We start from the raw sequence: 22957 nt of genomic DNA, 5'->3' as shown, positions 1-22957 counted from the left end.
TTGTGCACTACTATGAATAATTTATCTATGCCAGTTTAGAAAAACTTTCATGAACGCATGGAAACATTTAATTAAGACTTTAAGGACACCTTTTTGTTCGTGAGATTGACACTTTTCTAGCGAATGTGCATAGGTACCTACCTAGTACAATCAAGTGTCGTTGAGTTATTTGATATTTTACACATTCGAGTTGTTGGGTAAACGATGCTGTCGTTCTATTGCAACAAGGATTGTGCACTATGCACTATACAATGGATTACGGTGCAATGCTCCTGTCTGCCTCCACAACCCCCGCCGCTATATTCAGTACGCCAGAATGTCCGAGTACACCCCCGGTAGATAAGAAAAACTTATCCCACCAATAATTACCTATAGTATTTAGGTTAATCGGTTATTTTTTTCCACAAACTTGAGAACCAAGAAGCGAAAATAATTCATTTAAATAGTATTTTAATGATATAAAACGTATTTTTGGGAAATCTGCTTTAAGAATACGATTCTCAAAGTGTTGGGCAAAAAAGTTTTATTTTTCCAGTGAAATTTTCTTACAATTTTCATTTGGCGATTTTATATTTTTTATGGTATATTGACTTATCATTCTTCTACCCATCACGTTGAATTTAGGATGATGAAAGCATCATAATAGGGAAATATCCCATTTTTTACATTTTTAAAGTAATAAGGATCTACAAAATACTGTCGAGTAAAAAAAAAAAATTTTTGCTACTTATTAGTGGCAAAAAAATATTTTATAATTTGTAAATTTAATTTCCTCAAAAACAGTCATTGCATTGGCCACAATTGACCCCTAATACGTCACGATTTATGTTAGTTTTGAACCTTTAAATTTTTATAGAACATCGTCACGAATCTTGACGTCACAATTGAAGGGCTGATATCAAAAACAACACTTTAGTTGTTTTAAGATTTTGAGATTATAATGTCGAACGTTCATAAATTATATTCTCTGTGGATTTGTTTATACTGTTCATTAAAAACAATTCATGACATGAACTACAAGGCTTTAAAGTTTGTTTGGTTTCGGTAAAAATAACACTCGTCATGTGCTGTGAAGTTTTTTGCTCTACTGAAAAATTTTACTTTCTTGACATATGCTGTTTTTGATTTCAGCCCTTCAATTATTAATGCTAAACATGTCGCGTTTTCTAGTGAAATATTTTTTTAACAATTTATTTTTTTGAATTTATGTACGAAAACATTTCTCCACATTTATTTTGAAAATACCATTTATTATTTTGAATCAATTTAAAATATTTTTATCGGTATTCGTAGTATGTGATATTTCCCTATTGTAATTTAACTCGAGATTTACAATATGTAACTTCTTTATTATTATTTTGCAGAGCATCAGACTCTGCCTTGTAATTATTGCTGTTATTGGCTTAATTTTGTTCCTATCTATGAAAGTAAATGAATTCAAACTTTCTACCTACCTTATATTCGTTGGTGATCAAATTATTATAAAATGCATCGCATTATAAATAACGTACAGCTAGTGTAAAACTCTTCCAACTGCTATTTTTCATTCCTTTTGGAGGATTGTGTTAATCTTCCTATGTATTTATTTACTATATTTATACGCCCAGAGGGTAATGGCAGGTATAAAATAAAAATTACTGGGTTTTATGTTATAACAAATTAATATGTAGGTACTTATCAAAAACACAATGGATGTTTGATTCATCTTTATTTTGTAGCGGTATAAATACATTCATTATTTACCTAAATTATTTTTCAGTCATTATATTTCGGTCTAGCTTAAGCCCCGCAGATTAGATTATTATGGTTTATCTTAAATTTGTGTAGGCAAATATTTATAAAACTGAGTAACAGAGTATTAAGATGCGCGAAAAAAACGATGCTTTCATCGTAAATCATATGGAGGCGCGTATCATTGTTCAGGGCTTAAATTTAAAAAAAACATTTATAGAAAAAAATCCGTTTCTTTTCGTTCTGATGGGTATAAATAATTAAAAGAATGTTTCCACGCGTACGAATAGTGACTTTAAAACCGGTGTTTAGCGTTAGAAAATATACTTTCTCTTTAGTCTTGAAGCATATTTTTATTTCTTGCATTTATGTATGCAGGTTCGTTTATTATCCATTGTGTAAGTTCTCCGGTACCTAGACCAAACACTAAACTAACCCCTGAGTAACTGTCGGACCGCTTGATGCTAACTCCGTCAGACAGGATAGAGGATGCAGCGTGGGTGAAGGGTGGGAGGATAGTGCAGGATAGTGCAGGATAGTGCTTTAGTGCCGTGGTCGTGGGCGGGGATGTCTGAAAGCTCTCCGTTCTTGTAACTAACTATCCGCAATGATATATAACATTATCACCTTCGAGTGTCGGCGTTTCTCGTCTCTAAAACTTTTAACCGTCTAAGAAAATATACATTATTTATCTCTGCAACTGTGTACACAATCTTAACATTTTTTTTCATAAAATATATTGTTATTAACAATATCGTATGGTGTGGTATCAAATAAGCTAAAAATCTTTCCTGTGCCTGTGATTTGAATAATTTTGTAATTCTTCAATAATAATTTTGAGTTTATTTATACGTCATAATAGAATTTTAAGAATTTTATAAATATAATTTGCTTTCGGCGTATTTTTTAAATTAGTTACCTACTGCATTTTGACAAAATCGTTAAAATCGAAAATACCCACGCTTGGTAAGATGTGTTAAATAAGGAATGATGACTATTGTCCACGCGATGATACTTCTTCACAGAGTATCGAACATCTGTTATATCAGTGCCCATTTTTCAGTGCACAACGCCATAATCTTGAAGCAGAATGCAGGAAAAATGGAATATCCTTAACAGATATTCACATTGTCGTCAAAAGTAGTTATCACGCGCCGTTGTTCTTGGACTTTGCAACAATGGTGATTAGACTCATAAAGGTTATAAACCAAAATCAGTGATCGAACATCCTATTTCCAAGATAAACAATAACGATGTTGAGTACCTTAGCCTTGTACATGGGACACGTAACCTAAATACAGGGGTCCAAATATATATATTAAAAAAAAGTTAAATAATGAATACATTTGCGTATAGCATTTTTATGATTCCATTAACTTGAAAATGTTGAAAACTAGGCTTTTTAAAATTGACCTCTTCAAATGGCAGTGGGAATGATGTTATAGATTTTTATCAAAATACTTTTAAATAAGCATTTCAGAAATCTACCAGAATTGAGAATATCCAACTAAAATAAATCGCTTACTGTTCGCGAATTGTATTCCTTTACGATCTTACGAGTAAGTTAGTTTGTTAAAAGGATTTGCGGGCTCAGTCGGTAAGCCTGGACGTTTACATAATCCTTGACATTGCATGTACATAATCCTTGTGCTGTTTCGTTCTTAGATCCAATTTATTCCCGATCTTTTCATGTGTACTATACGTGTTTGGTATGTAAATTATATTGCGCATTTAACGAAAAATTATATTTTTGGTAGTACTTTTGGTGGGTTGGGTTGGGTAGGGCTGTAGGGCACATTCAATAATCTCTCACAATGTATTTTTTAAATTTTTTAAAGACAATCCATCCTTAGAATAATTATTTCATATAGTTTTAAAAAATAATAATGATGGAAAAATTAAGGATTATTTTTATAAAATGAAAAATAATATACGAGTATTTATTTATTTATTTCATATATACATCTTACAAAAAAATACAATATTAACGTATCCCAAACTGGGATACAACATAATGGAAAGTGGAAGCACGTACATAATTAAATAATAGCAAAAATAAAAATTAAATATTATTTTAAAAACATACATATATTTCAAAGGGCATTTTGACAACACGCTTAATAGTATACAAATCTATGCAATATCTCGCAGCAGTCTCCTGCAATGGTCTCTTCCCTTAGACAAAATCCAGACTTGTATACTCCTCCTGAAAATGGCTTTCGTTTTGGAGAACTTAATATGTATCCAGGACATTGAACACTCTTGGGGCCACAAAAGAGAAATTCATCTGAGCAAACGTCGTACGTGTTTTTTGAATTAAATAATTCAAATTACAGGAAAACCTTGTACGAGCATTCTGCTGGGATTCTACTCTTGTAGCCGCATGACCAGAAATGGATACATACCTACCTATTCGAATTTAGCTAAAGCGAAATCATCCAAGTTTAAATTATCTTTATCAGTATGCTCACAAAGGATATGTGATTATTTTCATAAAAAAATCACTGTCGATATTTTCCGAGAGTAAACCCAACGATTCTTCACCATCAGCTATGCTAAAATGAGAATCTGACTAAAGTATGATCACTTTTACTATAATATGTTTATGATTTTAACTCTTTTTATTTTTGACTACAATAGATTTTCCTTTTTACCCTTTTTGTTTGATTTTAGGACATTTTTTTGGACAATTTAAGAGTGCTTTTAAATTCGCGAAGTCGCATATCTATAATGTTATTTTTTATTCTGAAGTAAACTGGACATCGAAATCCTTCCAAAATATTTTCCGGAGAAAATGCTTTTTAAAACGGTAGTTTTGTAAGTTTTTTAACGAGTCTTAGATAACTATGCTCTATTTAAAACACTCTGTGAATATGGAAAATGAAAACTCCTTATAACACTCTTGAACTTCTTGAAAATTCGTAGCGAAAATAACTAAAACGTAACATTCCATATATCTTTATCAAGAATTGGCGCCGTTTTTGAAGCTAGTGTTTTAGGGGCCTTCTGCTATTTACGGTGAATTTGAAAATAATATTTTAAAACGAAAATTTAATTAAGTTTCTGTGGTATTAAATAATATAATGATTTCTTTCAGCACAGACTTCGATTATACAGGATGTTCTTTAAACCTTGTCACATCTGAAACCACGATGATCAGTATGGGTAAGAAGACATATTAGCATATTAAATTTTTTTATTTAAAACATTTTTTTTTTTTTTAAATAAAATATTTATTAAAAACATAGTTGCTTACTTCGGAAGCGCGGCGCAGTACCACACTCCCCCCTCCCCCCTCCTCGTTTCTCCCCTGCAGAAGTAAGCAACTATTAGCTTTTTTTAATATTTTATTTTTTAATTCCATTTGTTCTAAAAAATATTTTAATGTGCCAATATGTCTTCTTGCTCATACTGATCATCGTGGTTTCGGATGTGACAGGGTTTAATGAACACCCTGTATGTACATATTAATTCATGCAACCCATCATGTTGACACCATTTTCATTACTTAAAAATACTTTTGGCCTTTTCACCATGTCTCCGAATGGAATGAGTCATTTAGTTAAGTATTATTTTTTGCACTGACTTATATTTCACTCTACAAAAATATGTATTAGGTACACTCCCACCACTCTTGCGTCACCATATCTAAAAAAAATCACTCTTCGCGCAAATGTATTGTTAAATAAAAAAATGCACTCGCGCTCACACCAAATTTCTTTCGCATTTCGTGGCATTTCGCAGTTCTACACTCGAACCATTTTTTATAATATGTATGATATATTTTACACTTGCGCCGTGTCTCTTTGCATTATGGCTTGTTAAATATTAAATTTGTTTGATTTTCGCCACAGACTTCAACGCAAACGTCTTGCTAAATAAATGTATACGTTTTAGTTTTGTATTATTTATCGTAATCATAATTACGATTGTAACTGGGTACATGTCTATATTCGGCTAGTGGTCGTGTCAACTAACAGAATGATATGTGTCTGCGCATTAGACTGCGTATAAGTACTTGGCTCAGTGGCGTGCGTCCATATAATAAGCAAATAAGATTATCAAAATTCAATATAATGTTTGCAAACATTGTTTGAAGAATTTGAATAATTCGGGCCAGCAATAATTGAGCATAATTTGGTTACTTCGTCGTACTGACAGACACGCCGCTATTGGCCAGCGCAGCGGTGTAGAAAACACAAACATGCCTAGACATCCATATTCCTTTCTCAAAAATGTTTTCCTTCTCTGTTTCAACAATTTAGATACAAATGCCCGGTTTACTTATTCGCGTGTCAGTTCTTTTTTACAAAATAAAATGTGTATGTATGGGTTCACTTAACAATGCGTCCGTATTAGTGATTGTTAGGCGGTGCTTTGTATTATAAAGAACAAACGAGCTCATTAATGCCATATTGCGGTTTTTTAAATTTTTAACAAGAAAAGATGTTCAAAGATCAAATGTCAAATCGATTATTTCATACGATCGAAAATATTTTCCTGTGTTTATTATGCGAAAAAAAAATGGAAATGAAAAACCGTGAAACTTTTGCTAGTGAAGGAAATGTGTGTTTAGCCATTTAAAAAAAAACGCTTTTCTCGGTTAACTTTTATCGACAAAAACGTATGAGTTATTTAAAGTATTAATACATCTTATGAGTAGATGTACGATTAAATTAGAGTAATTTCACAAGAAAAAAATCGACTATTACATCTAAATTCAGCGAAAAAAATTATAAAGAGTTAGATTGGCTAACTTGCGCTGCTATTCTGAACGCTCTCGCGGCCGTAGAAAACACTTTTATAGCGCGTATTTAGTACGTAACTTTACGTTAATGCCATGTTGCTAACGCTATAAAAATGTTTTCTACGGCCGCGAGAGCGTTTAGAATAGCAGCCCTGCGTGTGTACACACAGACCGTTTATAATTGTTGTATATTATTTTCTAACTTAAAAACAGTTTGGAATGACAGCACAAAATAAAGCACTTATTTGGGTATTTGATGTGCTTTGTGTAAGAAGGATTTGTGTAAGTTCAACATTGATCACAAGCCAGCAACGTAGAGGTTCATAACGTGTGGAGGAAGATTTATCATTTACATATAAAATGTGGCACGTTATTTTTCCTACTGCCTACCCTGGTTAAAAACTCTGTGCACTCGACTGACTTGGCTAATAATTACGTGGGTTTAACGCACGCTTTGGAATTAGCCCGAGGTGCAATCGGTCTTTTACTCTCAGCTCTTAGTACCGACAACTCTCATCGGAAGACTCGCATTCACCGAGTACTTTGTCAAACATTCGGTCAATATTTCCCAACCATCAATAATATTATAACCTTACAATTTAAACGCTCGAGCTACGATTATGCAACTGTATTTTTCCGTTTATATTACTTGTATTTTTTTACAAAATACATTAATTCTACCAGAATGCGTGTTTATTACATTTTTCCATTCTACTCAACTTTTGGAATCATATTTTACTTTATTATTTTAAAAATAAATATTTGAGTTCTTATGATTTACCCATAACTTTGAGGGCCATTTTCAATGAGTTGAAAATAACTCGCCATCAGAAAATGGGAATCAAGTTGGGGTAGAGTGGAATTTAAACTACGTGCCTTTGATCCGTCAATATATGATTATATCTTATTGTTATCAAAAACATTTTTCACTTTGTGGTATGACATTTTACACGTATATGTTTATATTTTTTTATAAACCACTTTAATTTAGACCTATACTTCGACCGGTTTCGAGGTTACTACCTCATCGTCAGGAATTAAACTAACTTACAATTACTCGCGTTGCTATATTGTCAAATTTCATAAAGTTTAATTGACAATATTTTGAATAAAAAACTTAAAATAAACTATAGGAAAAAATGCTTACATAGTTCCCAAAATTTTCTAACAATAATGAGGATTGGCGTAGAATTTTGTACAATAATTCATTTTCTAATAATATCGCTTAAATTTTACCTAACAATATTAGGCCAGCTTTTTATACTAAAACTAACATAGGTAAAATATTATCAAATTGTAAAGATAAGGATGATAAATAAATCATTCGTGAATTTGTACATTAAATTGTTTAAATTGCCCAAATTTCTATATTGGAAAAACTTCACGTAAATTTATAGTTAGAATAAAAGAACATAGAATAATGTATCAGTAATAATAATTTTTCAGAATTCGCAAATCATCTTATATCCGAAAACCATGATTTTAATCGAGAAACGGGTGTAGAAATTTTGTATGTCAATAAAAAAGATTTTCGTTTAGGCAATTTAGAACGATTAAAAATTAGTTAACCCATCAATCAAAAACTTCAAATAATAAATTATCAATTAAATTTAACTTCGAGACCTCTTTTAAAAATATTCCCGTTATGAATAATTTTATATTTTTCTCTCTCTTTCATTTTTCTGTCTCTTTCATACAATATTTTATAATATATATAGCAACGCGAGTAATTGTAAGTTAGTTTAATTCCTGACGATGAGGTAGTAACCTCTAAACCGGGCAAAGTAAAACTCTAAATTAAAGTGGTTTATACAAATTTATAAACATATAAGTGTATTATTATATCGTCTACGTAGGTTCAATAGCGCGGATAAACCATTTGTCGAAATGTTCAAGAGGGACAAAAAAACCTAGCGGTTTCGTAAAAAAAATATAAGAAGTACATTTAAACGCAGTTTATTGTGTGTTGTTGATTTGTACAAGAAAATATATTTTTACTATAGTATGCGTCTTAAATGAAGTTAATTGTGGCAGTTAAACTGGCAGTTACGTATGGCGTATTCGCGGTATAGTTTTTACGCAAATCGAGTTCGTCTCATGCGCTGTATTGCTTTGCTTCTTTCGAGTAGTAAAATTATAAAACTCACGATTTAAAAGAAATTAAAAATACCCTTTCTAATAATACGTTTTTTCTTTAGTTGTTACAGAAATGCCTGCAGCCAAAAAACGGAAACGGAAAGGGAATCCATATTCCGGGGTTTCTGTTTCTCAACTGCTGGCGCAAAGAGAAAATCTTCAACAGCAACAAGTGCAACAGCAACACCAAGTGCAGCAACAACAACATCAACAACAAATGCAACAGCAACAGATGCAGCAACAACACTTACATCAACAGCAGCTATTACAATCACAACATATGCAACAGCATAACCAGAAAAATAACCTGCAACAAAATGTATGTATTTTAAAATTTTACTAATGAAAGATATGTCAATGCATACATACTCCCTGTGTTTGCGAATCTATCGTTTTTCCTTCTTAATTTAATGACACGGCTTAACAACTGGCAGTATCCTAAAATCTGTGTTGAATATTTTCAATTAAATTTATTTCGACCATGAATAGAGAAATTGTTAAAACTCACCTCAATTAATTTATATGACTTCATCTATCCAAAGAGACCAAGTGTTCACATTACTATCATTTTAATTTCTGAGTAAACTAGAAAATATTGCCTAGTTGGGACATTTGGTGTCCACAAATAGTCTCCAATTCTCTGTGTCAACAGTAAAATTACCGTAGCGAAAATAAGTGAATATAAGAACAAATACATTTTTTATTTATATCTTATATAACCTATTTGTGTTTTCAGATGTGGACTAATTCTCCTAACAATATCAACATCAACAGTTCACATCCCCATCATTCGGCCTCTCCTACAATGCAACAAATGAGATTAAATGGTCCTGCAGAAACTAATTTCTTGAACAGAAATATAATTATGAGGGAGAATAGCCCCTCCATGCTGAATCAGGGATCTCATCAGATGAACAAATTAGATGGTGCACTCAACCCGATACATTCTGGTGACTTTCATTCTAATAGTTTGAAACCAAACTTTGGAGCACAAGTGCTAACAATTAACGGAAGTAACTTAGTTAACCCTTCGCACAATTCTCCTGAGTCAAATCAGAGGCTTGTTCAGTCCCACTTGGTATTGAGTCCTCAACAACCCGGTAATATTGGGACATCTGCTTTTATTTCCAATGGTCAGAATAATATTAATTTCTCAGGAATGAATCACATAATTGGTCCTAATGGGCAAATTATTGAAATTCAAGCATCAAATATTTCTAGGAGTCAAAGTTTAGGAAATGTTTTTAATAATGAGAAAGGAAATATATCCCCCGATGGTAGTGCAATTAAATCTGAATTAGTACCTAGCGTAAATCAAAATTGCATTGAAAATACAAAAGGCAATATTCCGCCTACTCAAAATCATTTACATGCTTTGCAAAATGGCCCTGTCCACACAACTCAGCCACAAAATAATTCAAACACCAACATGATTGGTGAAACAAATATTCAACAACTTACTCCAGAAGTTATACAAAGAATCAATCAACAGCAACAAATTTTTATTCAACAAAATCAAAAACAGATGGAATTAGCAATGAAAGGCATCAAAACTCATATTGTAACTAGTGTTGCACAGCAAGTAACAGGGAATAAACCAAACACATTTAGTGATGTTACGCCACAGGGCAATCCAGTTCCCAATCACAACCAAATGGGTATGCCAACTAACCAAATGATGGGAAACCAACGTGTTCCACCTTGGCAACTAAATAGAATAAATAAATTTCCGCAGCAACAGTACAATCAAATGCAAAGTATGCAATTTATAAATAAACAGAACCAACCCAGTAGGCAAAATCAAATTGAAATTACTTCTCAGAGTTTTCCCTTTCAAGGATCTCATAACATTTCTGTCATGGAAAATACTACCAGTAATGTAAATCCGATGATTGCCCACAATGTTGGAAATCAGAATATATACTCCAGAGTGCCTCCACTTCATCATCACACTCCGCCAGCAACTTGGCCTGAAGAAGTTCAAAAAAAGAAATCGAAACCTAGTAAAAATGCAAAGAAATCCAGAATTCAAGAAAATCAAAGAATTAACAGCGGAAATCATGGAGCATCTGGACAGAATACCTTTAATAATGTAGATTTGAGACCTTCTTCTCATTCCTTCAGGACAGGCCAAATGCAAAACAGCTGTGGAAGTCCGTTAAATCCTAGTCCTTCATTTATGGAGGACCCTAGTGGATATTTAGCGCAACAAACAGCTCTACTTAATAATACCATATCAAGACAAGTTGGATTGCATCCGATGAATTCAAGTAGTCCAGTTCATAATAACTCGAGTACAAAAAACAACAATCCACATATCAATTTAAAAGATGGAAACAATTCAAGTATAAATTCGAAATCTTATGCACCTCGGAACAATAATATGTCTTCGAGCAATGTGGATCAAGAAAATCGAGTGCAGAACAACTGCAATATTTCATTCAATAATTCTCCTACTCAAAGCAACATACCAGATAGTAGTATTAACTGTGATAAATCAAGTGATTCAATTGTGATGCAGCAAGCACATTCCCACTGTCAGGGTTGTATTGCGGAAATGAATGAAACAACAAATAATGAATTGTCTGGTCGGAACTCAAATTCAGATGATTCAGAGCAAAGATTGAGGAATTCAAACTTCCAATCAAAAATGCAAACGTATATTGAATCATTTTCATCTTTGAAATCGGAATCGTGTTCTCAACCTGGAACACCCAGCCCTAACCAATGTTCGGATGAAAGTCCTGTTACATCTTCAACATATGGAGAAAGACCTGGTAGTAGATCAAATAATCATTGCTCCGATTCGAGAGGTCCCATCCAAGGTGGTATTATCAGCACCAGTAATGGATCTCCAATGGAATCATATCAGTTACCAGAGTTGTCTCCCACTCCTTCAAATAGTTCACGAAACACAGATACCCCTCAAAGTAAGAATAGCGGTAGTGGTTATAATATATCATCAAGTTGTCCATTTACGAATCCCAGCCCAGCTTATTCAAATAATAGCTCATACAGAGAAAGCATCAATAGTAATCCTGCTACACCTTCACCAGGCAACATGAATCAAAATTATATTTCTCATAGTTCTCCAGATTTTATTTCCAATAATGGATCTAACCAGTCAGTTGTTTCATCATCACAAATGATTTCTGACAGTGTTCATACTCATAGTTACAGAATGAATTGTTTCAATGATTCTAATTCACCGATGTCCAATTCGGGCATGAGTAATGTTATTTTATCAAATGACAACATGCTGATGAACTTAGATCAATCAAATAATAACCAAAGAATAGTTCAGAGTATTAATGGCTCTACTTTCTATGTACCTCCTAACATGGCTGCAGGATCTGCTAATGTAAACCGAGGCAATAATATGATGTTTATTCCTTCAAACGGTGTTGTTACAACTATGGCAAGTGGCCATACACTTAGTAGAAACACCATTACATCAGTATTAGCGGGTAAAGCACAAACTGCTACAACATCTATCAATGCTACTGTTACTGGGATGCCATATATTTATCCAGCAGCTACAAATACTAATAATACTACAAACTGTTCCTCGCAATCTCAAAATGATCATTTCTCCCAAATGAATACTCCAGCAAATTATCCTTTACATGTAGCTGGCACTGTAGCACAATCTCTTGTCAGTAAATCTCCTTTAGAAATGGTTCAAAGTGTTGTAAGTGGAATTCAAGTATCGCAGAACCAAAGTTGTTCATCTGGAACATTGGTTTCCAAGACAGGTCATTCGCAGGGGAAAACTGGAAATGGAATGAATCCAGGTCATATTGTTGTACCTTCAAATGGTCAATTTGTGATAACTGGTACAGGACAAGGAACAGTTATGGCCCCCCCTCCCCCTAAAGGACAACCTTTACCTCCGATATCTGCATCTCCTCATGTGACTTCTGTTACTGCATCAATGTCACAAGCTATTCCTGCTGTTGGAGGTGTTCCGCAAGTTTTGAATCATCCTACAGTTCTTGTCAACACATTGCCAGCCCCATTTATGCTTCAACCTCAAATGGTAACTGTTGATGGACAAATGGTTAACCAGAATGTTCAAATGCCACAAATTGTTACGGGGAATATTATATCACAAGGACAAGCAATGGATTCTAATAACTCTCAAGATTTCAATAAAAATCTTCTTCAAAAAACAGCGCTGCTCTCACCCGACTCTGGAAAAAAGAAAGGCAAGAAAAGAAAGCCACAAAATCAAGTTCCCACGTCTATGATGCAAATTACAACACATAGTCCTAACAACGTTTTAGTACAGCATTCTTCTCAACAGCAGTCTCAACATTTCCCTTCACAAAGTTTCCAGATGTCTCCCAATGGTAATATATCTACAGCTCCAATGCTTCAAGCACTAACAATAGTTCCGGGTAAAGCAGGTGCTCCAGCACACATTGTTATGAATGGTCAAGCCGCTGGAAATTTTGGATCTCAACAGATCATAACCAACTCACAAGGAGCACAACATATTAATCTTCTCCAGCCGGTTAATTTACTAAATGGAACAACTGGGGTTGTACAGAATTTCCCAACGTTTCAACAGTTTATTGTTCCTGGCTTAGGAGGAATGGTGATGACAGCTGATGGTACTGCTATTCTTCAAGACACCTCCAATATGCCTATGCAACTCCAAATCCAAAATGTCAATGGACAAAATGTTCTAACACCCATACAAAATCAAGGAATATTAACTGCTGGGCCAACTGGAATGGTTATACGAACACAAAATTCCAACAATAAAATGATGCAATCACAGCATAGTCCAGGAGCTCAGTTTCTTTCTCCAGGCAATGGTCAAATAGTTATGGGAGGGTCTCCATTTAGTGGTCAACTGAGCCCTTTGGTGGCTAGCATGAGTCCTAATCACACTGTTACTTTTAATGGATCTCCCCCGCAAGTTAGGTCCAATATACAACAAGAATTTTTGCAGTGTAATCAAATGGGTCAAACATTAATGCTACCTTTGTCTCCTAATCAAATTAATGTATCTTCATCGGCCAATCAGCAGAACACAACTTATGTACAGCAAAACACAACAATTGTGCAACAACAAACAACGATGGTATCAAACAACAATAATCAGTTCCAAAATAACGGAGTTAATTCCACACACGCAACATCAATAAACTTAGATCAAGGGGTAATGATGAGTCAAAATATGAAACAAAACAACCAAGTCAAAGCGCGAAATCAAAATATTTTACAAATACAGAATCATCCTCAGCAAATAACTATTCAGAATCCCAATGATGGTCCTAATATGAAGAGAATAGCTCTGCAATATCCGCATATGATAAACCAAATGCCTCAGATGAATGGGAACATGAAGAATGACGCTCACATCCAACAAATTTTCGCTAATATCAATCAGAACAACATGTTGAACCAACAGCAGAATTCTCTCAATCCGCATGTTAGGCACTCTGTTTCTACTCAAACATTGGTCAATCAGCAGAATGGGAATAAGTCACCTCCTGGCCATATATCTGGCAGCTCTCCTCCTGATACCACCACCCACAGTCCCCTCGGATCCTCGGATGGCTCGAGCTCTAGTCCGCCAGGCAGTATGAGCAGCAGCCCCAACTCTTCCCATGGAAACCTCGTGGACACAACTACAGGAAGTCCCGAACCTAATGAGCAAGGGTCATTGGTATGTTGAATAAATAATAAATTAGTTGTGGGATAATTTTTATACTTATTTTCTTTTAAATAACTAGTAAAATCCCTTTCATGATTTACCATTTTAATCCCGCAGTGCTAATCATAACAATTTTATACAGGTTTTCATGTTTTTTTATTTTGTAGCATAAATTTCATTAAATAAGATATTCTATAATTTGACTGTATTTACCGATGCTCCATAGGTATTATTAATTGAGATAAAAAGTAAAATTAACCTACTACTGTCTTTTGTTAGAAAATATTTAGAATTTTCGCACATTTAAAAATATCTGGGATCAAAGGGGTTAGTAATTATTTCAGCTTTGGTTATTTAAAGAAAATTACGTAGATAAAAATTATATTTTTAGTTAAAATAATGTAAAACATTGCCAAGGTTTTAACTAAAAAAAATTTAATTATTATGACTTTTTAGGCCCATAATAATACTACTTTTCGAAAACTTGTAACAGCTTTTTTGTTTAAAATATGTTTTCTGTGAAATAAGATTATTTCAATACTATGTATTACGTACTGTTTTCCATTATAAGAATAGTAAATCCCTGTTTATTTATTTTATTCATATCTTTTAAATTATTCATGACGTTTCAAGGGGACTGACTACAATAGTCCATCTTATTATCTTTTTACACATTTTGAACTTAGTTTTTCTATTTGGCAATGATGATGTATTTTAATGTTTAGTGAAATTATTATTCTAGGCCATGGTCCACTGTGTTTCAAGCAGTGAACCTGATTCCATGGAAAATAATCAATGGGCAAAGAAAGTCAATGAAAAGGTCATAGATATTCCAGGTAAGATTACAATTTTCATTTCTTTACTTTCACATCTTCAAAAAAGGTCCTTCAGATAAAAATAATTTGATTCAATTACTATTATAATTTTAATTTTTAATTCTCTGTCTTTTCTGTTTCTGTAAAAAATATATAGAATTTTAGAATAAAGATACCAGCTTCGAAGATGTTGCGAAAAACTGGTTCTAGTGCTAAAACACCTTTTTTCAAATAAATATTTCATGTCAATCATGTATGGAATCGAACCCGAAACCTATTGCATGGTAGGCAAACTCGCTGACCACTACACCACGAGGCCGACTATTAAGTTTACTAATTTATAATTATATTTGAAATATTTCCAACCCGTTGATAATTTTAGTTTGCTCACTTAAAAATTGGTGTGTTTCCTATTTATTTATTTAAGATTGAAAGAACCGTTTACAAAATTACAATGTAAGATGTTAACACATAAAAATAAATATGTTATTTTATAGAATAACTTAAACCTAAAAAAAATTATGAAAATAACATAAAAAATAACAAAAAAGTATAAAAAAGTGGAAAGCACAGTAAAAAAGAAACATAACATTAGTAAATAAAAAATAACAGTTATGATAAGAATATCTTAGGTTCTAAAATATAAATGTTACAGAGTTAAGTTTAAAATTCTTTAAAATAAAAATAAAGTAGTTAGTATTCAACTAAACTTAGATGTTTGCAACATATAGATTGAAGTATAAATTGACAAGTAAACTGATCTTTCATTGATTCACAAATAAAACATTAACAAACTTGATGCCAAATCAACTATAACATGTTTTTTATTTCTTTCCAGGGAACACCATTCACATCAACGAAAGCCCATCGAGTCAAAACACTTACTACAATGTGGATTCTTCCGGGATCCACTTCAGCAATCAAACTATAACAGTTAGTTCCCTGAACAATCAGCAGAATCTCACCATCACACCGGTCAATTACTATCCTAAAAATAACTCGTCGAAGCACAACAGTAATCAAAACACAATTACATTGATGCCAAACATGCCGCAAACATCCCCTGAGAAAATTTCAAAATCAATGGGAATATCAAGTGTGGAGATGGAGGGGAGACATGTCGGTAATCAGATCAGCTCAACGCACGGCCAGAATGAGAAGATGCAACACACGGGCCGTAACATGAACAGTTTGGACATTCAAAGAAGTTGTAATAATATAGACATTTCTGCTAATAACATGAAGAGAATATCAGTTTCCAGCGCTAATGGTAAGCATGTAGTTTATTAATCAATTATAACTATCAAACATAGCCAAATGCGATGTGTTGCTTGAGTACTAGGGAACAAAATGTCTTTAAATCTTGTTAAAGACCTTATATTGGCAATTCATCTTAATACAGATGATTTTAAACAGCCTTGATTAAAAAAATTCTTATGTTTTCTATTGCCTTCTCATTTTTTCAGCAGCTTTTAAAATTCTTGCTTGTTTAGTATATTTTTCAATTTCTAAATGGAAATCTACGTAGACCAAATGTAAGCAAGAAGTTTATTATGTTCTTATTTTTTTTTTAGAAACCTTAATTTATTTTATTATAAATGTTATTCCCACTTTTCATTAGGAAAATTATCAATTCAAGCAAAATATCTCACGGGGCACGTGGGTAAAATGTCATGTTAAGATTTTGTGAATTTTCTCATCAAACAAATATCAATTATTTCTAAAACAACAATATAATAATTAGAAATATTTTAAATACACTTTAAATGTTTTAAATGTAGCATTTCTGCATAATGTAAAATATTTCAAAATAAATATTATAACTAACATCAACCAATTTGACTTGGTTACATATTTATTTTAGTCAGCTTATTTGAAATACATATCTCTTTAAATGCACTTAATTAATTTTATTACTAGTGTAATTTTTTGACAATATTATGCATTAGACCTTTACAAATTCAATATTGTGATTATTTCATATTGCAAAATTTTGCAAATCTGAGTGCACTTGAGTTAAAAAATAAGTATAAATTGTGTCGTTTGCATATTTAGTTTTTAAATCTATAAAAAAAAAAACAATAAATGTTTAACGTTTATTAAGAATTATCATGTTTTATGATGATTTTTTTAAACTTAAATTTTGCTTTTTATTTTCTTAAAAACCTAAAGTTTTTGGTTCAAAATTACATAATTACTTTCATTATCATTTCTGGTGCTTCTTAATTTCTGTTCTTTTTACTTTCTACTTATGTAATGTAAATATTTATGACTATAATGTGTCGCAAACTATTCCCCTCCAATCACTTTCCCGGCTTGTTCGCTTTGTCACATACACATTTTTTCATTTAACATTGTTCAGTAGTCGGTTGTGAATCATCCATCAAAATTCTAAATTTGCAATGTCACAAAATAATAATGTTGTGTCTTGTATTGGTTATGGTAAACTAAAACTCGCTTTACTAACATGATATATTCCAACTTTACTTACATATTGTATCACTCGCAGTTGTTCCCGATGTAAGTACACAGTGCTTTCCTTCAGCTCATGCTCGGAGAAAGTACATGTACACAAGGACAACTGTGTGTTCACAATTATATTCATATTTCAGCCTTTTTGTAAATATTTTATTTGGTGATTTGTGTGAAACTCTGTAAACTAAAAAATAAAAGCGTAAAGGGATAACAACAAGTTAATACAAGATACAGCCTTCTTTGTCTCCAGCAATGACAAACCTTTATAACAAAATAAATGTAATTTGTAAGATTTGTTTACTTATCGAGTATTAATCGATTTTAAATATTCAGTTTTGTTATTTCTGGAGAGATTCAAAATCATAATTGGCTATAATATTTGAATCATTATCGAGAAAGGAATCATGTCATCCTCATTCTTTGGTTGTGTTCATTTGTGTTCTGTTCATCTGCATTTTATCATTTTGGGTGTTTTATTTAAAGAAATCTTGTATAATATGATACGTTAGGTAACGATGTATTGTCAACATTGGGAGTGTGGTGTCATATAAGCTTCAAACACTGCATGTTCAGTACACTTATAGCTTTGCTCTTTTTCTAAAGAACCAGTTCTGTATTGTATATGTAACATAACAGGATCTTCGTAATATGTAATTGACTGTTCTTGCATTTTGAAGGACACAACTCATTTTAATAGTGTACCTCCTATCGCAAATAACTTTAAATATTTTATGAGAGTTTTATCATATAACAAAAAATACTAAATTTGCTGCAACAGAGGAAAAACATTTTTGACAAGGTAATATAGATGTCATTTAACCAGACAATGACGGGTCATAAGCCCTATAAATGCCTGGACTTCCATATTCCCTTTTCAAAAATGTTTTCCCTCTCTGTTGCAACAAATTTAGAACTAAATAATTCCCAGCGAGGAAATCCAGGCCGTCTACAAACATTTGGACATACTCAAAACATTGTTGGCAAAAAATACTGTTTGATTTGCATTTTTGTAAATATAAATATTAATTAAAATAAATTACTTACTAAATATATTTACAATTTTATATACTTTTAGTGTTTTTTCTTTTGTTTAAACACCTACCTACAAATATAATTACTCAAATGTTTTTTTTTTTTTTAAACTGACATAATTTTGCCAAACTCTCATATTTATTTAATCAATGCCTTAACCACCTGAAACATGCGCATATCATAATCCATCCACATTCATATTAAACACTTCATCGCACTACTTCTTTGCGAAATGAGCGTAAAATAAAACTTACAAAAACAAATAAACTGTAGAGAGTTCAACCAAAGAATCGGCAGCTTCCGTACACGAAGGAGAAACTCCGCCAGAGAGCCAATGGAGAGACTTCAAGGAGGGAGACTTAGTATGGGGCCCAGCCAAGGGGTACCCCGCATGGCCCGGGAAGCTTGTTACCAAGAACCAAGTGAATGGGAAGGAAGATGGAAAAGTCTTAGTTCGATGGTTTGGCGGAGATAAATGCCTTACTGTTGTGGACGCTGGGAAACTGCAAACTCTTTCTGAAGGACTGGAAGCTCACCACGCCGCTAGAACTAAATGCAGAAAGTGAGTGTCTCACCACTCAAGGCAACTTGTCACGCAAGTGGTCTTTTGGTGGATAGAAACACATAGCTTTATGTACACCAGGTGTAGCCAAACACCTCGGATTTTTAAACTTGTACTGTGCAACTCCATTACATTAATTTTAGTTGGAATTCGCAGAGAAAATTAGTGTTTGCAATGCGGTTTATTTATAATTAACAATATGCCAAAAATGGTTACAGATAAAAATGTTTTTTTTTGTTAATTCATATGAAGCTATTATGTTTGTGATGTTTTTATAAAAAACAAAGCAATCTGTATTTGGCAACATCTGGTGTGCACTCCGAATCTGCAACTGTTCACCATTACAGCAGACAAAATAAATAGCGGTAAAATCTGAGTAAAACTAATTCCATTTGTACAATGACTTTTCATAGCTAAACTAAACAATGATTTCTTTGAGTAAATATGTGATATTTAAATGAATCATAAGATAACTATTATGTTTATCTGATTTTTTACAAAATTTTAACTGTGCTATTTTAAAGGAAATGTAATTGTCTGCTTAATGTTGAAGCTTTGCACATTATTTTCGAGTAAATTATGAATCAAAAGTGATTTCTTATTAAATTTTGACCAAAAATACTGTATCTGAATTGTTTGAATTACGGGAATCACTATTGACCCACGATTTTAATTTGTTTTTCATGTTCTTAAATTGACTTTTGTAAAATACTCAGAGTTTTTCAATAAGATTGTTTCATAAAGCACCCATACTTTGTTATCCCTTTTACTTAAAAAGGCTGGAATATAGACAAATTTGAAATGGAAAATATTATGTTGAAATATTATTTGTGACATTGTTTGTTTTGTAGTTTTTAAATTCATTTTTTTATATTAGATTGGCAGCTAAAAACTATATGTGTTGGTATTTTGAGTTGCTGAAATTATTTTCATGGGGAATTAAAGTCGATGTATTTTTTATTTACTGTATCCGACTAAAAAGATACATAAACATTATTTTAGTAATGTGACATTCTATAACCAGGTTATTACAGTTTGCAAAATTCGTTTTATCTTTATGAATAATAATTAGTATTTTTTATAATTGTATGTAATTAGAAACAAATCTGCAATTAATATTTAGTTTCTAGTGTAGTTTAGAGCATTTTAAAGATAAATTGTATTAAGTAAATTCAATTGTAACCAAGTATGTTTTTTATGAAAGTATTACAGCTAGATGGTATTTTTATTGCATGCAACAGTTAAAAGTATTCTATATTTTTTTAATTATAATATACGTAGATTCATAAAACGACGCTTATTTACCCAATTTTTAGTCAAAATAATTATTTTCACCGCTAATATATGTTTGTTCTGTTTAGAAGCCGTAAACTGAATGGTCAATTGGAAAAGGCAATCCAGGAAGCTATGGCTGAGCTTGACCGAATTACAGAAAGCCGAGAAAGAAGACGAGGCAACAATCGTTACGATAACTCTATTCACAAAATGGATATTGAGATTGCGGATATCAATGGAAATTCATCCAAACCTTTTTTGAAATCTACAGTAGGAAAGAATAACGGTAAAATTTCTGAGGTGTCTGGAGGCCTCGGTGTTAAAGGATCGGATGTGAAGACTAAATCCTGGAGTTCGAAGAAGGAGTCTAAACCGAGGCCTTGCGTCGGCGGTGTGGTGAAGATAGCACCCCATCCTGGAAGTACAAGCAGTAGCGAAGTGGCAGGTAGACTACGAAGCAGCCAACGATGACAAGAAGAGAGGGGTGATGCCCCTCTTGTTACCCCAATACTACCCCCCTCGATGCTTTACATCGTTTTCACTCCCTAATTCACTTTCTCTCGAATTAATTTATTTCTGTGTAATTATTTTTATACCAATAATTGGCAGGCTTATTGCCAGTAAAAAAAATACTTAAATAGCCACTGAATGAATGTTATACAAATCAAATATATTTATGTCCAAATGTATCCTAATCTGTAATGAAACATTTTATGCATATCAATAACTAAATGTATCAATACACCTTTTAATATTTTTTTAACTTGTCTAAGTATTATGAACTCTGAGCAAGTGCATTATTTTAGTCATGGTTGAATTTTTCCTCTCATACAAATTATTTTAATAAATGTATTCATATTTTTTTGTATGGGATATTGAAAGTTTTCCAGTATTTTTTATCTGTATTTTTTCACTAATGTTTGTGGGTACATATTTCGTACTATATATTAACATACATGATGATGGAATATATTCACAGTGAACCAATATAATGACCAATCCTTTGTTTTTTTCATAGATAATAACTAAAAATGCCTAGTACATAATATTATAATGCATAATACTTTTTTATTTTATTTGTATACATATATTTAATTGATGTTCTCTATGCCTAAGTAGTTTTTTTCAATTGTAAATTAACTATTAAATTAAATAAATCTAAAACCCTTTTTGAGCAATGAATCCTAGGTATTATAATACTATGTAATCATTTAGTTATAAATTGATGATTACCTACAAACTTTCAAAAATTATTTGATCACTTTACATTTTGTATTCCATGATAATATTATTTTTTCTTGGTAACCCTGAATTCATATTGGATTTTAAATCTCCGTTTGTGATGATAATTTTGCTTATTATTGTGTAATTAGTTAACAAGGGAGTATTTTATGTCATTATTTATGATCTCAAAGATGCAGATCACTGTTCCGTACTTGGTGCATAATATTATATCTGCGTACTTCACTTTTAGTATTCAATCCTTTAATTTCACCGCAAACTCAGCCTACCGTAGTATTTTGGTTAAAAGTCTTCTTAAATGTAATAGGTTTTATATTTAGCTTATCAGAGATTGAAGATATCTTGTAAATAAAATAAATAATGTATAAGTAGATGCCATGTGATGCATGTTTGATGTAATAAATGGTTATTACATTAAACAGTGTAAATATAACTTAAATTATGATCGTGTTGTAGATCACACTCCATTTTGTATTGTTTAAGACAGTGTTTATTGAGTTCTAGTCAAATTTTGGAGCATGTGACGTAAACATATTGACAATAAATCACAGCCTACTTATGAAAAGGCATTTTTATTTTTTGATTCGCATACAGGAGAAACCTAATAATTATATATAAATATTTTTAGTTTTAGTTACATATTCGGTATGAATATACATGGAATATTTTACAGATGGGCCATGAAAGGTATTTCTCAATTTCTATGACAATGCCATATTTATACACATCGCAAAGCTTTATTTTTCGTAACACAATATGTATGTATATTTGTATGAATGAAGTTTCTTATATCGAAGTATGCGTTGAATCCAAATAGTCGCGTAATAAATATTATCATCACTTTGTGTACAAATACAATAGGAATATGGCGTATATCTCCGTGTTAGTAATTAGACATTAGCAGACTAGTCTGTTTACTAAGTTGCTAGTTGTTGTTATATATCGATAAGTTGAATAATTTATTTATACTTTGTAAATATCTCTCTCTTCCTAACTATTTTAGGAATTAATTTCCGGTGGTTTGTATAAAATAAAGTATTCAGTATTTAATTTTCGGTAAAGAATATTTTCAAGAAATTATTAATGTTTATAGAAATTAATTATTATATGAATGTAAAATATTTTATCAAAAATTAATATAAAAAGCGTATGTTTAACAATGTGATAAACGTAATCCAGCTATTTGGCTTCCGAGAGGAAGGTATGTGCTTTACATGTATTGAAGTGACTGGCTTATGAATGAAATTACTAACATTTGAGGCAACCTCGACAAA

At 32.1% G+C, this 22957-nt stretch overlaps 1 protein-coding gene across 2 annotated transcripts; it reads left to right on the top strand.

Moving 5' to 3' along the window:
• The first annotated feature begins 8172 nt into the window (after window positions 1–8172).
• Window positions 8173–22248, top strand: LOC148271446 (uncharacterized). Of its 2 annotated transcripts, XM_088241370.1 has the most exons (6): window positions 8173–8933; window positions 9351–14294; window positions 15025–15118; window positions 15936–16367; window positions 18878–19166; window positions 20528–22248. In XM_088241370.1, the coding sequence occupies exons 1-6, from the start codon at window positions 8688–8690 to the stop codon at window positions 20910–20912; spliced, it is 6390 nt and encodes a 2129-aa protein (XP_088097496.1). In that variant the 5' UTR covers window positions 8173–8687; the 3' UTR covers window positions 20913–22248. The 2 variants fall into 2 exon arrangements, with proteins under 2 accessions (XP_088097496.1, XP_088097497.1); XM_088241371.1 differs by lacking the exon at window positions 18878–19166 and having other exon boundaries at window positions 20528–20674.
• The last annotated feature ends 709 nt before the right edge of the window (window positions 22249–22957 follow it).

Source organism: Micrasema longulum, unplaced genomic scaffold (genome assembly GCF_059751315.1).
Source record: "Micrasema longulum isolate JH-2025_06_02 unplaced genomic scaffold, ASM5975131v1 h1tg002865l, whole genome shotgun sequence".
Classification (NCBI taxonomy): Eukaryota; Metazoa; Arthropoda; class Insecta; order Trichoptera; family Brachycentridae; genus Micrasema; species Micrasema longulum.
This window is presented reverse-complemented; position numbering and strand designations above follow the sequence as displayed.

Excerpts from the sequence above, each read along its gene's own strand:
- LOC148271446 (XM_088241370.1), top strand. The coding sequence starts at position 8,688 with ATGCCTGCAGCCAAAAAACGGAAACGGAAAGGGAATCCATATTCCGGG. Across the intron at positions 8,934-9,350 it reads AAAATAACCTGCAACAAAAT|ATGTGGACTAATTCTCCTAA; the intron begins GTATGTATTTTA and ends TTGTGTTTTCAG. Across the intron at positions 15,119-15,935 it reads AAAGGTCATAGATATTCCAG|GGAACACCATTCACATCAAC; the intron begins GTAAGATTACAA and ends ATTTCTTTCCAG.